Source organism: Eurytemora carolleeae, unplaced genomic scaffold (genome assembly GCF_000591075.1).
Source record: "Eurytemora carolleeae unplaced genomic scaffold, Eaff_2.0 scaffold650, whole genome shotgun sequence".
In the NCBI taxonomy this organism is placed as follows: domain Eukaryota; kingdom Metazoa; phylum Arthropoda; class Copepoda; order Calanoida; family Temoridae; genus Eurytemora; species Eurytemora carolleeae.
In genome coordinates this window covers 1-18,760 of record NW_019396539.1, presented here as the reverse complement: position 1 = coordinate 18,760, position 18,760 = coordinate 1, and the positions used below count along the sequence as shown (strand labels likewise).

The 18,760-nt window shown below is 31.0% G+C and overlaps 1 protein-coding gene across 1 annotated transcript; it reads right to left on the bottom strand.

The window, feature by feature from the left end:
• Positions 1 to 2,659: 2,659 nt before the first annotated feature.
• On the bottom strand, positions 2,660 to 8,561 carry LOC111705123 (microsomal glutathione S-transferase 1). The gene is made up of 7 exons (XM_023477579.1): positions 8,421 to 8,561; positions 7,451 to 7,511; positions 6,606 to 6,666; positions 6,373 to 6,454; positions 4,316 to 4,350; positions 4,060 to 4,110; positions 2,660 to 2,829 (listed from the first exon to the last, which is right to left on the bottom strand). Exons 1-7 carry the CDS (start codon positions 8,510 to 8,512, stop codon positions 2,768 to 2,770), a joined length of 444 nt encoding a protein of 147 aa, XP_023333347.1. The 5' UTR covers positions 8,513 to 8,561; the 3' UTR covers positions 2,660 to 2,767.
• Positions 8,562 to 18,760: the final 10,199 nt, after the last annotated feature.

The window sequence follows — 18,760 nt, the reverse complement described above, 5'->3', positions numbered from 1 at the left end:
TCAAAATAATAGTTCTTTAAATTGTTTTTGGCATGTTTGGGGGGATTGGTTATAGTGACTTAGTTATGTCTTGAATATTTCAATGGTTTGCATAAAATTTCAAATTTGATTTAGCATATTTTAAATAACATTTTATAATCAAAAAGAACAAAATATGTAAGAAATAAGAATTCGAATTAATGTCGAAAATGATATATTGATTGTTTTATTTTCTGTCCCCCCCCTTTCCCTTCTGAAAACATATTACGCAACCCTGAGTGCCTACAGAATTTACCTTCCTGATTTGCGTAACGGTAATCTTAAGATTAACTGACGCTTTATTGGAAGATGTTTGGGGATATTATGTCGGTGTTTGGGGGGGGGGGGTTGTGTGCGTACTAAGTGGAAGGGAAGGAGGCATGCGTACGAAGTAAGAAAGGCACTGTTGAATAAACCTTGATGTTTGTGAAAAAATGTATAACTACGAGACAAATAATTGATTTTCGTTTTAAACCCTTAAAAATATTTACTTTTCATAAAAATGAACTATTTGAACATTATTAAATATACTCAGAATTCCTATAGTTTCTCCTTAAAATCAGCATTTCAGCCAGAAGGGAAATGTTCAAAAATATATGAAATATATGACGCGAAGCGTAAAGAAAAATGTTTCCCAATTTTAAATTTACGAACCCGGTCTGTTTTTAAATTTTACCCCAGAACCCCAAAGCCGGAAATTTAAGAGAGTATCGTTGAACGAAACATCAAAGTTTACTTTTTGGGTCTTTGCATTTGCGTAGATTTTGATTTAAGAAAATAAAACAAACAAAAATGAAAAAAAACCACATACAAAATATTTCTGTCCAATAATATTGTTATCTGAAAAACGATTTCATTACAATACTCGGTCTTAAGTTTTGAGCTCTGGGGGGAGGGACCTGGGACCCCCCCCTCCCCTCCAATAGCTATACGGTTAAAACTGTTCACATTTAGGAATACCACTTTTTGTTAAGACCCAAATATCATTTAATGATATTAATAGTCCAATCAGGGCTTTCCATTTTTCCCCGCATCATTTGGGTTCTCATCGGAAAAGAGTAAATATAGTCATGATTTGGATACCTAGATACTACTCAGTCCGCAGAAAAGGAAAAATGTAGTCCAACTGCTAGTGCCGTTAAAGATTTGACAAACCGTTAAAACTACAAAAAACCGTTAACGGCTGCAAAGTTAACGTTTTCATAACCGTTAACAACTTTTTTTCTAACGTTAAATTGAAAAAAAACTTTTACAATTAATGGCTATGCCTGAAATTTTTCTTTCTTAACGGTTAGAACTATAATAACAGTTAACGAAATGACACGAAAAGATTGGAGCGTGCCCAGCGCTAGCTTTAGGCAGCATTAATAGGGGGTAGATTTATTTCAAAATTGGTTAATAAAGATTCCGCCCTTTATTTATCAAAGTTTTTTTTATAATGTATCATTCCTTACAGATTCAGCAAAGGTTCCGTACTTTGCCTTCAGTGAACCAAATTTCTTTCACGGCTGGACAAACTCCAGTTTGTTGTATCAAATTTCAAAGTTTATCGAGATCTATTAATCTCAGCATATGGTTGTGAAATCGTTTAAAACATCAAAACACGTATAAAATATTGTTTTTCTTTACAAGTTTATTGCAATTTTAAGCAGGAAAAAAACCGTTCCGTTTTCGTTTTCAATCGTTAGTTTTTTTTCAAAAACGTCTAATCCGCTTGTTAATGATTTAAAATTAACAGGTGTTGCCCTTCGTTAACGGAACTTTGCCCAGCCCTACCCAAAACTAGTGAGACAATGAGAACACGCAAAAAAGTTTACGGGACGATTATTCGAGAGAAATTGATCAGGAATAATCGTCCCGTAAACTTTTTTTTACAAGTCACATCTACATGGTGTCCCACATCAAATTAGACCGCGTCAATGGGTCTAAATTACGATTTGGGAGACAAATCAGAAAACTAATGAAGAATGAATCATTTTGAAAAATTGAATCAGGCTAATAGCATTTTTTTTTGCAGAAAATGCTAGTTTTTCTAAGTACTGGGTACGCTCTGTAGACTGTAGCTCTGATGTGTAGCATCAAGAGGGTATATTTATTATTAATTGGAATAAGAAAGGTTTTGCACTTAGTTTCAAAAAATATTTAATGGTTCATCATTCTTGATAGCTTCATGGAAGGTTTGGTATTTGGTAAGATCTGGAGGAAATTGGAACCCATATATTAAATACAATTTGAAACATGTCAAATTTTTAAAAGTCGCCTTCATCAGTCGTCTTCAATTTTTGATTTTGTAAAAATTCAGCCAAGATCTAAAAGGATGAGATTTTCATGAAAACCTACAAAACATACACATTATTTTATGTCTTTCGTAACTATCTACAAAGTAGTTATCTTTGTTTGTTTGTATATCCGATCACAATTCTCGAACCTCTTGACCTATTTGCCTCAAATTTTGATTGGGGAACTACGTGAATTTACTTAGTTTGGTTTACTTATTTTGTTTAATTTTTTTCCTTCATTCATATTGGCAAAACAGTAATACTTGATTGTATCGTTAAAAACTTCAGAAATATTTTTTAACAAAAAGAGTTGAAAATTATATTTTTCTTTTATAAATCTTTTTGTCAAATATCTAAACAAATAAAAATATAATGTATTTTATAGCACTGGCACTGCTTTTAATAAGGATTTCAACTTATTCAATTAGTTATTTAACAAATTCTGTACATTTATATTTTTATTTTTCATATTACATAGAATTTTTAAAGAAAGTTAGAACTTGAAATCCAAGGAAAACGTTGGCTAGGTTTCCTGAAATAATTAGAAAATTTAATCAATACCAACATTTTGTTCAAATTCACTAATGTTCAAATGGAATAGAACCAGTTTGTGAACAGCTGACTTGGCCGTGGCAATTGAAAGTTAGATGGTCGGGGGAAGGCAAGGCGACCTATAAGCCACAACATTTTTCCCCTCCATACTACATATAAGTTTTTTGGTCTGCCGGCAGCCATTAGCCACAACCATACGATCTTCCATGTCACAGCATTTGAGCCTTCCGGCAGTTATTATGTTCTTAAATAATGAATTTAGTGCATTGAAGTCGTGATTTGCAAAATTCCTACAATGTCATGCTAAAGATATATACAGTTAAACCCTAAATTACCCATACATCGAAAGAATTCCTCTTATGTAGTATTCTTCATTTTCTGATAATGGAATGTTGCAGATATTTAGTTTTTTAATTAAATGATTATATGGAACTCTTTAAAAACTGTTCCCGCATATTCATGGCTATTTATTTATTTTCGCAAATACCGAGATTTCCGTAAAATAGTAAAAAACCCATTGAAAAATTGTCTAGACGACATTTGATAAATTCTGTATGGCTCATTTAGGGTTTAACTGTATATAAATAACTGTACATTTAAGTTTTAAATTTAAATAATGACGATTCCTTTTAATGTAAACTACTAAACTTATTTTCCCAAAAAAGGGTTTTTTTTTTAAACATTATGAACAATAAAAATTATGCACCTTAAAATACTCTTAATGTTAAAAGGGCGCTCATTACCGAAAATTTGCACTATTTAACGAGAAAATTGCAAAATAGAGTTTTTTTAGGAAATCTGTAATTTTGAGATAAAGACAGTTGAAACTGTGATTTTTCTAATTTTTATTGTTCTTTTGACTACCCCAAATAATTTGTCGCGGTGCCACAATGCGTGAAATATGTAAAATTTTCTAATGTAAAGCAGTTTATACACCGAACATAAAATTCTTTGATCTATAATAAGCTTCTAAAATTTCTTTCGCGTAATGCCTTAAATTTATTATTTAAAAATGTAACAACTGCCGAAAGACTGAAATGCTGTGGGATTCGTGAATAATTGATATTTCATAATATTTTTGACTTTTCGGTATAGACAACAGATAGAAGTAAGATTATTAGCAATCACCATCGAATACTTTTCGACGTAAGCCTATACCCCCTTTCATTTTTCACAAATACTCCCTTTAAGAAACAAGAAATTTATTCACCAATCATAAAAGCTATAACTCTAGCCGGCTGTGGGACTTCCAAAAGATAAACTGAAACAGTTAAAAAAGAATTATTAAAAGTTTGGTATTTTTACCAATAACAGTTGTTATTTGGAGAAGATCACCATCAGCAGGTATGTACGAAACATTACAAAGCATGAGGAAATAAGAAATTTTAATAAAATAGAATTATATTTAACTCAATTTTAACATTTAAGTTTTGTTTTGGTAGTGTTAAAATAGTTAAGACTATTACCTATGCTGTGTGCAATTCTGGCACCGGAAAAAATCCTAAAAAAAATGTTGTAAATATGGTTTTCATTTCCTCTAATTTTTTTACTTTTAATTTTTGTCCTATTGTTAAAAAAATACCACTCTCTCGGTTTATTTATTATTTTATAATGGTTAATAAAGGTTATAGTCATTGTCAGTACAGAGTTTATCAATGTATACGTTGCCTGTCTGTTAGGGTGTCTGTATGTACGTTTGTATCCAATAAACGTCAAAACAGTTTAACCGTTCGTGCCAAATTTTTTGTTGGACTCCGCACGATCCCAGAGTTTATAGATGCTCAGAATTATAAAAAATTAACTCAACATTTTTTTGATTTTCGTAAAATTTTGAAAATCCACGAACAAATATTTTTAAATCCGTGAACTTTTGTTGTTTTTGTCTTATAATGTATACAATGAGAAAATGTTCACAGTTGAAATAGAAGATGACCCGCGAAGCGCCATGAAAAAATAGTATTATATCGTTTTAGACTGGCCGGAGGTCGAAAATAATGAATACTTAAACTTAGTTGAACTTCCCGCGCTGGAATAATCAGATTTGTGGGTTGCAGTGAAAATCCAAATATAATTTTTTTTCTGTGTAAAATCCAATTCTAAAACCGTTATGTTAAGACATTGTGAAGAAATTGCCTCATAGCGAAACCCGAAGTTTTAGGATTTAAAAATGTCTCCATACATTTCCATTTTCCTGAATAATTGGAATTAAACCCAGTAAAAGATGGTTTTAAAATGAGATGTTCTTGATTTAACTAATTCGATTTTTTAATATGTAGTAATTCAGCAATTTAAAACTGTAAGTTTGAGTTTAAATAAATAAGAAAAAATTATCCATTATGTTTCCAAAGAAACATTCAATAGAAAAGTCGGACTATTAAATTTGAATTTTTCATAAAATGTTCATTCCAATCCCATTGTATTTAAAATTTGGTGTCGTTGATGGACCAAACCTCATAGAGTTAATAAAGTAGTTTGTTCCACAGTTTGTTGAAAATATATTTCGGTCTGGGTTGACCCTCGTAAGTTCTTGAGATTGTTTCTGTCTTGAATATTTAAAACAAAACAAAAAATGTAGTGTTTGCTAAAATTTGAAATTAAATCAGCCGTATCTTTTACTATGTCTTCCTAATTAATTATGAGATAAGAGACAAATTTTTTAATTAAAATATTTCGGTATTTACAAATAAAGATAAACGAAAATTTCATTAATTTATATACCCAACCTGAACAACAATATTCGTTCTTAATTAAGGTTCAAAACGCTTTCATTAATTTTACTGAACAAACACAAACGTTTACTGAACAAACATAAAATACCATGTGGTTTTAGGTTTTTAGTGTTTGGTTGTTTGTGTTGTTATACCATGTGGTATTAGGACTTTTGTGTTCGTCTAGTAAAATTCAGTACACAAAAGTTATAATAAACAAACTAATGGTTAATGAATTAATATATCTAATGCAAACTTAACAGAAATATAACACACCAATCTAAGTGTTGCATGATCCTTAACCCATACATTTGTGAACATTTATGGCACATGTTACGCACAAACATAGGATAGTTAGCTAGATCTATTTACGCACAAACATAGAACAGTTAGCTAGATCTATTTACGCACAAACATAGGATAGTTAGCTAGATCTATTTACGCACAAACATAGGATAGTTAGCTATATCTATTTACGCACAAACATAGGATAGTTAGCTAGATCTATTTACGCACAAACATATGATAGTTAGCTAGATCTATTTACGCACAAACATAGGATAGTTAGCTAGATCTGTTTACGCACAAACATAGGATAGTTAGCTAGATCTATTTGTTAGAAAATTAGAAAAACTACTGATGTAATTATTTTAAAAGTATTATCTGTTAAAGCTCATTTGAAAGTAGGGTTTCAAATACAAGCTGATTTTTCTTGCGCGCAATTGCACCCTCTGTAATTTCCGCGCGTAAATTCCGCGCAATACGAGAACATTCGCGCGCAATTGGAAAACCTTCTTGAAAGTAGTAAAGAGGACCTGAAAACTGTTGTAGCTGTAGATAGAGCAGGGTTGGTGAACAAATACAGAAATCCCAAAGTAAAAAAGGGAAATATATTCTCTACAACATCCATCAAATAATCAATTTTCTGATCAATCAATTTTTTATTCCAAATATTAGAAATCAACTATGTACATCATTGAAGTAAATTTTAAGTCAAAATTAACAATTATTTGAAATATTTCTAGAATATTGATTAAGAGAAATGTTCCTATATCATTCTGATGTGCACGTCGAACTCTCTCAATGTCGTCGTTTAACCCTGTTCCAATCTAAACAAATTTAATTTTTTTAAATTCAGATATTTAAAAAGAAAACTATTATTAGGAAACAATCTTTTAGCGTTTAAATGATTAGTGAATTGGATAATCATTAAATCAAACCTAAAAAATTGGAATCATAAATGCTGCAATATATTTCAAGAATACAACACGACATTCTCTCATGTTCAGTGGGATATGTTGTATGTATGTACAGAGATGGGCGCCTTCGACTTTTTTTGTATACGTTTGTAAAAGACCCATTTCGTTAGATTTTTTGTCGTTTGAATTCGTTTGTTAGCTGATTTTTTTTTCTCGCTTTATAACTAAACGTTTCTTGAGAAAAATTGTTTGTACAGTAAAATAGGTTGTTAAGCAAAATAGTTCGTCCGTAAAAATTCTTCGTCAAATAAATGTTAGGTTAGCCGGCTTAGGACAGTTTAGGCTGGGTTTTCAATTCAAATGTTACAAACATTTTTAAAACCATTTGTTAACGGTCAAGTTCGTGAACGATTTACAAATTGTTCGTCCACAGTCTATCTGAACCAAACTACAAGCGATCATTAACGATTTAAAATCGTTCGTTTCTGTTTTTTTCATTCGTTTTGAAAACATGAACGTTTTCAACTTTCTGATCCATTTCGTTCGTCCCATGATTTGTTAGTTTTTCTGAACGCGCCACAATCATTAACGAAATATTTGTTTATTTTGAAATATTTCAGTCATTAAAGAAAAAATTCCCATCTAGTTCTCATAGTGATTAAACTTAGAAATAAAAACAATGATAATTACTTGCCTTAGTTTTCTTGTTGAGTCTATCCTCCCTGGAGATGAAAATGTTTTTTGCAAAACGTTGCCTAAATGACAAAATGTATGGTTTGTTGTTTTTCAACATTTAATTATGTATTGATATTTTAACATTTTTTCCTATTGGTTTCGTTATTTCTTTTCATGATGAAATATTGCTAAAATTTTGTAATTTGTAAGTTACAATTGTTACTGATTATTTTCTAAAAATTTGTTTTGATCATCTTAGCACCTGCAAACTTCGTAATTGATATGTAAGACAAAGTCGACAATCGCTTTTAAGTTTTCTGGGGAACACTGCAAACTTTGCAACATACAGTGAATCCCAGATATATGAATACACAGCAAGAATTTTTATAATGTCGTATTCCATATTTAAGATAAAATACCACGGAATATTTAATATTAATATATTAATTGCATTCATATTTCAGGGCTGTTAGTTTACCTTGAATTAAAAATAAAAAGAGGTTTCTTTAGAATTATACGTTATACAAAACTCTTGCTATGTATTCATATATCTGGGATTCACTGTAACTGTAGTAGACAATATTGTCGATTTTCAATATTAGACAGTTAAATTTATTGTTATTCATTATATCTTTTAAAATATGCATCAGAGTAAATTGAAATTCTTGCAGATATTTAATATGTTCCTCTAGCTTTGTGTTATATACACTGAGGAGATATTGATATTTTGATGATATTTTGCGGATTTTCTTGATATTTGAAGATTAAAAATAAGATTCATATTAGAGCTATTCTCCAAACTATGTTGTTTAGAAATTAATGTTAGGAATGTATACTGGTATATCTGGCAGTTAGGAATGTATACTGGTATACCTGACAGTTAGGAATGTATACTGGTATACCTGACAGTAAGGAATGTATACTGGTATACCTGGCAGTTTGGAATGTATACTGATATATCTGACAATTAGGAATGTATACTGGTATACCTGGCAGTTAGGAATGACATGATACAGGTTTTGACTAGCAGGAGTGCGCCATGGAAAGCAAAAACTTCAAACAGCTGTTTGTCAACATCCATTTTCAAACTGATTCTGAAAAAAACAGTCCAAACATTGTACAGGGTGTCCAAAAAAGAGTGAAAGTCTACATATTTAACATTTGAACAGTTTTTTTGAGTTTTAATAAACTGGACAAATTTCCTAATATCGCCGTCAATTTTGAAGGTAAAAAAATGGTAGACCACATTTTGGAAAATCCGAGACTAGTAGTTTTTGGTGTTAATCGTGATACTACAAAATTATATTTAAGAAATAATCCTGCAAGGAACAAGGACAATGTAGAAGTCGTCATTTAATTCCTATGTTTTTTGGAACACCCTGTATGAGCCGGTGCAAGCAAAAAAGACCGAGTTAAAACTTAAAACTTTTGCAATAAAATCTAAATTATCAAAGATTTCAACTTTACAAACAATTATTTTCAAGACTTTTAACGATCAATTTAAAGAGGTTCAATTATTTCAACTTTATACAACATTTAAAGACGACTTTTAAGCTGTCATGAGTTCCCGTGTCAAGCATGGGGCGGACTCCCCCTAAAGTTTTAACCATTTTAACACAATGTTAGACATTAAAGCAATGTTAAAAGCATTAAAAATTATTATGCATATAGTTCTAAAATGTATTTTAAAGGGGGTAAAGGAGGTAAAGGCAAAAAAGGTTATTTCCTCTGGAATGTCGTCTTTTTTGAAATAATCAAACAATTAATATTTAGTCGAGACATAGATAATTCTTCATGTATTAATTAAATCATACATAAAATATTTCTATATATCTGTTTTTTTGATTGAAAAATAAATTGATTTTATCAATATATATTTATTTGTTACCAAGCTAAGGTCTAGTAGATAACTGCAAATAAGCATGATGACTTGTTATTTCAAAAGATAAAACACGATGTGTGTGTAGTGTGTACACTTTAAACTCTAAATGTTCACTAAAGTTAAGTACAAACCTATTTTTGTAGTGTGAGGGAGGGAAGGCACACTTCAACTTTTTTTTCGTCCGACCACAAAAAAACGTGACAAAACCAACTTCTTGGTATTGCGTTCACCATTATTTTTTCCGACCAGACCTTTTTTTGATAACCAAATTAAGAAAGTTGCAACATTCAACCCGGATCGTAAAATAATCAATTTAATTCCAAGCTAATTATTCATAACTTTTCGACGCATTCGTATATAGTTAATACTTAATAATATTTATTTTTTTATGTTTCATGATCTGAGAGTTACTTTTGAAAACTTTTTTTCATGTTTCGACATTTTCATATCTTCCAGGAATGTTCAAAAATCCAGCGCCAGCGAAATATCATTTAAAAAAAACAAAAGCAAAAATGTTATGAAATATTAACTTTATACGAATGCGTCGAAAAATAAGCGATGACTATGTTTGTAATATCTGAATGCTTTGTTTGTACCTCCAGTTCCTATATCTGAACCTGTACCTCCAGTTCCTATTTCTGAACCTGTACCTCCAGTTCCTATATCTTAACTTGTACCTCCAGTTCCTATATCTGAAATTTTACCTCCAGTTCCTATTTTCTGAACCTGCACCTCTAGTTCCTATTTCTGAACCTGTACTTCCAGTTCCTATATCCGAACCTGTACCTCCAGTTCTTATATCTGAACCTGTACCTCCAGTTCCTATATATGAACTTGTACCTCCAGTGTCTATATCTGAACCTATACCTCCAGTTCCTATATCTATGTATGTAGTTTGAACCCGCTGTACCAGAATTGGTTGGCCCATTATAAGGGAATGAGAATTGTAATGGGTAACATGGGTAAAAACTGTGCAGTGTACATTTTAAACATAAAAATGATCATAAATCAGGAAAAAGGTAAAAAGGTTTGGAGGAAGTACAGACGAAACGGAGTGTACTCAGCGGAAGGGTTGGAACAGAGGGTAACATACAGGGTGTCCCACATCATATTAGACCGTCAACGGGTCTAAATTGCGATTTTCGGGACAAATAAGAAAATTTAATTAGAATAAATCAATTTGAAAAATAACATAAGGCCGGCTTATATAAGAATTTTCTTGCGGAAAATGATAAGTTTTTCGAGTATTAAGGGTTTATTTTGTCGTTAAAGATTAGAGATTATCTAATATGATATGGGACGCTCTGTATCTTATTAAAATCATGTTTATGAATTATAAGGTGAAAAAGATAGTAAAGACTATGTTTGTCCACATTCATTCACAGTTTTTTGCACTTTCACAGCATACGAATATCCAGAAAGCCCCAGATGGTTTTGGAATTGTTCTAACTCAAACCATGACTTTAGGGATTCTCCTAAAAAACAATGTAAAATTTGTACGAGTTGCTTATATATTGACACAAGGATCTGAGCCATTGACTCTATCTTCTGAATATGATGAATATGAATACCAACAAATATATAGACCAGGAACGCCCAACTCAGATATACGCAAATTGTGTACTGTACACTGTGGGAGGAATGTAAACAAATCCAGTGCCCCCACAGCAGTTGAAGAGAAAGGATTAAACACTGATAAACAGAGTGATGTTACAGTCAAAAACAAAAGAAACTAGTTAATATATTAAGTTAGTGCGGATACAAATTATTTATTTAAATATGATTTTTGGGTTTCAGATCAATATGGAAAATTTATTCATGCTCAGTGAGATTTGTTCAACTATAAAGGAGAAGCAAGGTAAAAAGATTCCCACTTATCCTTGTTTCCNCCCCCCCCCCTCATAATTGATGTTTTGCCCCTGAATTCTTTGTTTTGATCGCCTCCCACTGCAGTACACAAATTTGACGCATCAGATATGGCGGTTCCTGGTCTATATATTTCTTGATGAATACTATGAATATGAATACTATGCACATGAGGACGATTCAATTCCATATTATTTATATTTCAGTTCGTCGTGAGCTGAGGCATTGACTGTATCGTCTGGTACTTCAGGATCTCTTCTCTTCAAGATCTACTACAAAGATAGATTGAAGAAATGTTGTAGCCTAGTCGAAATTGGAAGACAGTGGAAGTGTCCAAAACCTGTTAAAATGGAACCAAGCCATTTTTTTTATAAGTGTCCAAAAACTGCGTAGAAATAGACATTGACCCATTGATAGCTCAGTTTCTATACAGATGTCCAGACCCCTGCATAGAGGAGAATGTAACTAAACGGAGGCAAGTAGAAAAACAATGTATAGAAACAGCTAGGTATAGCAACAAGGCGTATTTTGCGAGAGAATATTTTTTATATTTTAGAGAAACTGAACTTTTTTGAAAAATAATTGGTGTAAAGAAGATATCATTTTCAAAAAATCCTTTTACTTAAACGGTAACACGGAATTTTACGAAAGCATATTAGTATTAATGGAGAAATTTTTTTTATATTTTTGAGAAATAATCTTTGTTGTAAAAATAAAAACTGTAGATATCATTTTCATATAATCGTTTTTGAAATAGAAACACGGAATTTTATGTAACCCATAAAAGCATTCATTTATGTTGTCAGTACATAAAAAAATCTGGTGGGACCTTAAACACTAAACAGAGCAGTACACATGTGAATATTCAATATAAAATGACTCAGGGAGTAATAAAGTGACTCAGAAAGACATGAAGTATACTTAAAATAGAAAAATGTGTCACAGGAAAGAAAAAAATTGGAATTTGAAGACAGACCTTCAGTGAAAATAAAGACGACGTTGGAAATTAAAAAAACGGGGTCCTTAGAGGCCATTTCCTTTCGACGAACTTATGAATGTGTTAAATGAAGACGACATTTCAACAAAATTACAAAAATAAAAATTTCGAATTTTGAGAAAAAACTTTTGGAGGGAAAAAATCGATTCTTTTTAGCCTTTCTTACCCTCCAGGTACTCATGGGTTCCCTCAAAAAATATAAAGCTAACATATTATAGTTTTATTATAATAGAACATTACTGGAAGACACCAGTCACGTGGATTTAACGGTTCTGTCAATATTCCAGAAAGCTGTGACTTTCGATCACAATTTGACCCATTAAACATAATTTTTTAGCCTTTTGTTTTCGATGCTTTTTTGTCGGTATATGCAATTTTGAATGAAAAAGTATAAAATAAACAAATCTGTAAGGTAAAAGATTGTTAAATTATAGACAAAAATACGTTTGATTTCAAATAGAAGAAACCGGATGCTGCGCACTCTGGTTAATCCGGGGTGCAGTATTTATGGTTCAAATAAAATGTAATATAATATATTGTCACCGACCTGCCTTGTATCATCCTGCACTGTACAAATATGCAAAAAAATATGCAAAAAATACAGATTTAGTTTATTTACCTTGAGATCGGAACTTTCGCGTTTGTGAAATTGAATGATTGATCTAGACATCAAATTTGGACACTTTTATACGATTAATCCCTCAATTAAAGTTAATACTGCCAGTTAAACACACTACGGTATAGAGTTGTCAACGATAATGTAACGTAACATAAAATGTACGTTTTTGTTACAGTTATAGGAAACGTTTGAATATATTCTATATAAGATGAACGTCCAACGTTAACGTTATATGTGCTTTGTTGTATTCCGGATTGTTTGATATATGAGTGAACAGTCCCTTGAATCCAACAGGAAGCCAGATGGATCAGTACATCCCGGACCGCTGCAGTGTCAACAGGTTACACACATGATAGATATAAACAGGTTTGAGTACTTGTATAAATCTTATTAAGTGTAGATTTTATATACCAGTTCAATGCACGTTTTGTGGTTCCCAGATACCACAGCTTATACCTAAAGTTAACGTTAAACATTAACGTAAGAGGGACATACACCTAACGTTAGTGCTTTATGGAAACGTAACGTTATTTTTCTAATACTTGCAACGTTTTTGACCATAATGCACAGAAACGTTTTGTTTCAATGGTTAGCTTCAAAGTCTAACGTTTAAAAAATCAATTGTGATTAGATTGCATATCGTTACGAAAGGATTTCTATTTCAAAGTTCAAGTTTTAAAAGTGTAACATTGTATAACTAAAAAATGCATTTCTGTTTATGAACACGTTTTGAAACGTTTTTCATAGTATTATAATGAAAAGTTAAACGTTTTATAAATGGTTTTTTAATCAAATATAGTCAGGAAACGAAAGTTTTTCATACAATTTATAAATTTTGATAGTGTAACGTAAAATATTTTAAAAATAAACAGGTTTATACAAATTATAATCGGGCCTGTTTTATAGTGAAAATTTAAAAAAACGAGTTTTTTGTGACATGAGAAAATTCAAATCTTATAAATGTTTCTGGGACATTAAAGGTTTTTGATTTGCCATTATTCAATGGAATCCCCTAAAACTCTAAATTATTTGAAATCATAACTTCAGTTGGCAAGGTTCATGTTTTAGGTTAAAAAATCTAGAAATAAAGATACTTATTAAAATGCTAAATTTTTTTATCAATTAAAAAATGCTTGCTTCAGTTTGAGATATTGATAAAGGTAAGATTAGTGGACAGAACTTCATGTTTGTATTTATACACTATAAAGGGACTTTCACTGATGCGGCATTTTTTCTTCTTAGATTAACAAACAATAACAAAATATTTTTGCATATTTTTCAACATTTTTTTTGAAATTTAAAATTCTGGCCATCCCTAGGGTGATGTACAAGCTGTACAATTCATAGGAAAGAAATTGAACCAAATATATATATTCTCTATATTTCGGCTCCTTTGCCGTGTCAGCAGGACCCCATGGAGAAGGATGAAAATACAGAAATCCGATTTTACCACGATTTTACAAACTTTATGTACTGTATACACTGTACACTGTACTGCAGTATGCTTTGAGCCAGATTTAGGTCGCAGTTGAAGATAGTCTGCAGCCCGTAACAAGAGGAGAGGGGGCACAGGGGCATGTGCCCCCATTTTACCCCCAAGGCAGAGGGCACACTTTCTGAGGCAAAAAAGAACAAGTTGAAAAAATAAAAGAAGGAACCGGAAAATGAAAGAAAGAAGGAAAAAGGAGAGAAAATTGAAATAAAAACTATTTTTTGCTTTTTATTTTGTGTGTAAAGGATTTTTTTTCTTTAAATGAAAGAAAAATATAGTGCTGAAATAGATTATTTGGGAATTTGTATTTCAATCCTGCTTTGTGAAATAATAAGGGTTAAAGAAATGTTTGTATTATTTGTATAAATCTTTTTCCCACCTTTTCTTAGATTAATGATTCTAATAATGAACCATCGTAAAGCAAAAATTAACATGGAGACAAATTGAAATATGGATAGGTTTAGGAGAAGCCGTTTGAACTTAAAGAAAGGCAATATCTAGATTCGCTAAGCAGTATTAAAAAAAAATATTTTTAAACTTTTATAAGGTTTTACGACATCTGAGAAGGTTCCAACGATTTAAAATTGTATTCTGTAGAAGTTTGTTTTTATCAAACATGCAAATGTGTTATCCTATGTGAAAATATAAGGCACAAACGAAACAAAAACTAGCGTTTTAAAAACCTAAAATCGTTTTTTCCTTATATTTTCTTCTAGAGTAACAAATTTGCATGTTTGATAAAAACAAACTTTTATAGAATAAAGTTTTAAAATGTTATAACCTTATTATATTGTTGTTAAAAATTTTAAAAGCCTAAAAAATTATAAGTTTCTGAAAAACGAAGCTGGCTTTTGCCAATTCCCTATTTGTACTCATCCTCAAGCTTGTAGGGGAGTTTTTTTCAAATTTTAGTTTCTAGAAAACTGAAGATTTTCATGCTTGAGCTTTTCTTGATCTTTACTTTCCCTTTATAAAAGCTAAGTATTGGCTATATTCAGTAGGACATTTATTTATAGTTTAATTTAACTCAAATCTCTACATCTTAAAAAATAACGCCAGTTTCTTTTTGTTTTGATGCAATAGCTTCTCAATAGCACTTACAGGCAAAATATATATATTTTTAAGTTTTTCAGTTAAAAAATTGTCCCACTGCGGGCTGCGGTGCGCCCCTTACATATCTATCTATTATATTTATTACTTTTGTGCCTCCCCCCTCTGTAAATTCCTAGCTAAGGGCCTAGTTATTATCAGAATTAATATTCAGGTATACAATTTACTGATTCAAGCCCATTTCATATATATAAATCCACATTACAAGATTTACATTTTCTATTCTTGATATTTTCTTTAGTTTCGGGGTTTAATAGAAAGAACAGGCCGATTGTCATTAATATTATTTTTTATTTATTACATAGAGTAGGGTTTCCACGAAACAGTCAATTCTCTTGCACAACAGTTGCGTGGTTTTGCACGAAATTTCGCATCATTTTCGTATCAATACGAAACCAGTTTTGAACGAAATTGCGCATTCATTTGAAATAAGTAATTTTTTTTGCAAGAAATTTTGCATGAATACGAAATTCAAGTCAGAATTTTTTCATGATATTCGCATGAATACAGGTCATTTTTGCATGTAATTTCGCAATGCCCATGAATATGAAAAATTGAAATTTGTAAACAGCAGTATTGTGCATGAAAACGAAATTAAGTAATATTTGTTGCATGCTATTAGATAGAACTTCTGAAGTGCAACTTTCGTTAACGAACTGGACAACCGTTATTATTAAAGGAAATTATAACAAATATTGGTATATCTACCGTTAACGGCAATACAATTTAACAAACAGGAATATCATTAACAACGAAAAGAAGGTTGCTTACCTGAACTGAATGTCATGTTGTCCTTATTCATCAAACCGTTAACTAATAAAGTAAAAAAGTTAAATCATATCCCTGACCTAAGTTTATATGTGTTTACTGTTTAAGTCTTAACCCTATAAAGGCTTGGGGGGTCTGAATCTATGCATAGCCTGGGGGGGCGTTTGGCGCCCCCCCCCCCCACCTAGAAAAAGGTCTTAAAGAATAGGCATAAGGGTTGAAATGCATGTTTATAGCCCAATTTTTCAAGGCCAGCTCATAGAAAAAAACGCGCCCCCCAGGCTATACATAGATTCTTAGGTTAAAATTCCACAAGTTCTGTAATTTTCAAGGTTTTCGCATTTTGTAATTTTTCTTTTACACGCCATTAGCGTTTTTCTTTTAAATTTTAAAATCGTTTTAGTCAGTTCCTTTAAAACGTCAGTTTCTTCAAAACATCCAGTTCCTTTAAAACTTCAGTTCCTTTAAAACGTCAGTTCCTTAAAAAAATCAGTTCCTTTAAAACATAAGTTTCTTTAAAACGTCAGTTCCTTTAAAACGTCAGTTTCTTTAAAACGTCAGTTCCTTTAAAACGTCAGTTCCTTTAAAACTTCAGTATCTTCAAAACGTCCAGTTCCTTTAAAAACGTCAATTCCTTTAAAACGTCAGTTCCTTTAAAACGTCAGTTCCTTAAAAATATCAGTTCCTTTAAAACATCAGTTTCTTTAAAACGTCAGTTCCTTTAAAAACGTCAATTCCTTTAAAATGTCAGTTCTTTTAAAACGTAAGTTCCTTTAAAACGTCAGTTCCTTTAAAACGTGAGAGCAGGAACATCAAATTGAAACAATGTGTTTGTTTTTATCCTCAAAATTAATCTTTTCATCAATCATTAATCAATTTCATTAATACAATTCATTAAGTCGAATATTTAAGTTTTTATAATAACAATTTTTTTATCAGATAAATAATTCATAAGAAGAATAATATATATAGTTGCTTTTATCAAATTAATTTCATAAAAAAATTATTAATTTTATATTAAACTTCCGTTCGAAAGTTTATAATCTTTAAATATTGGATGTTATTTTCTAAAATATTTAACCCTTATCAATACTAATCTCAAAATATTTATCAAGTCGTTGAACATTCTTGAAAAATAATGTTTCCAAATATATTTACATAAACACATTGTACATACTTCACCCGATAAATTAAATAATGCTTTAAATTCTGTCTTACTATTTTCAGTATTCATAATTTTGAACCTGAACTTGAAAAAAAATATGTATGTATATTTGTATAACTTACCCCTGCTATTAATCCTTCTTAAGTTTGAAGAACTTAAACTTTAAAATAAGAGAGGTATTTTAAAAGGTTTAATCCCAGATAGGGGATTTAGTAAATTTTTGTTCGCATGGATAGTAAGATGTATAAATTTTCTAAAAGTCAAACAAATTATAAATTTTAAAATAGACAGGCTAAACTGAACTTTACCATGAAAAAAACTGTTTATTTTGTAAAAATGTATAAGATGAATTAAAAACAAGAACATTATGTCAAGAATTAATGAAGTAAAACTTTTAGTATTGATTGTTTTTGCTAAAATCGACAAAGATATATCGCAAGATTAACGTTTATGCTCCCAGCTAGGGTTCCAGTCGTTACAGTCTATTATATTATAAACAGCGGAAAATTTTTTTTAACAACTAAAAATTGTTCTTGGCACCACTATTTACGGTCTATTTCAGTATTGATAGTGTACTGTTTGAAACCGTTTATTTTCATTTCAAACCCAGCTAATCCGTTTCGTTAACAGTTTAAAAATCAAGGATTTTTTTCCTTCCTTAACAGACTTTTCCCTTAATTATCGAAACCTCAGTTCCGTTAACGGATTTTTGCCCAGCCCTAATCCCAGCGCGACGTCAACCCTAACCGTATTTTCTATCTGAAATAGGCTGTTAAAGGGGCTGTAAAGGAAAATTGAAAGGGGGTATAGGCTGAAAGCTAATCACTTTAGCTCTTGATCGCGACCCATGAAAGTTATATCTGATGTTCCTATCTCGAGAAATTGATTTACAACTTTGTCAAATTTATATGAAAACTAATATATATACAATTTTGTATAAAAGTAATAAGTTTAAACAGATCATATTAAGCAAATATGCAACCAATATGAAAACGATGATATCCCAGAGAAAGCTAATTGTAACTTAGGTTTAGTCCAATTCTAATTTTAAATTTGTTATTTCTATTTTTTATAGATTTAATTCATAATATTATTTATACGTCCGTATTGCTTGACCAGAAATTCCACCAATGACAGTGCAGTAAAGTGGTCACGTGATACATTATACTGCTCTGCCATTGGTGATAGTTCTGGTCACGTGATTAAAGTTTAAGATTTTCTAAATTTTTCATATATGAACTTTCGTATAATTTTAACACAGTTTAATATCAATTTCTCGAGACAGGAACATCAGATAAAACTTTCATGGGTCACGATCAAGAGCTAACTAAAGTGATTAGCTTTAAGCCTATACACCCTCCACTAAGCATTCGGTCGGCCTCGTACTGTACACAACTTCTGAGATTTATTTTGTACCGTCATGACATTTG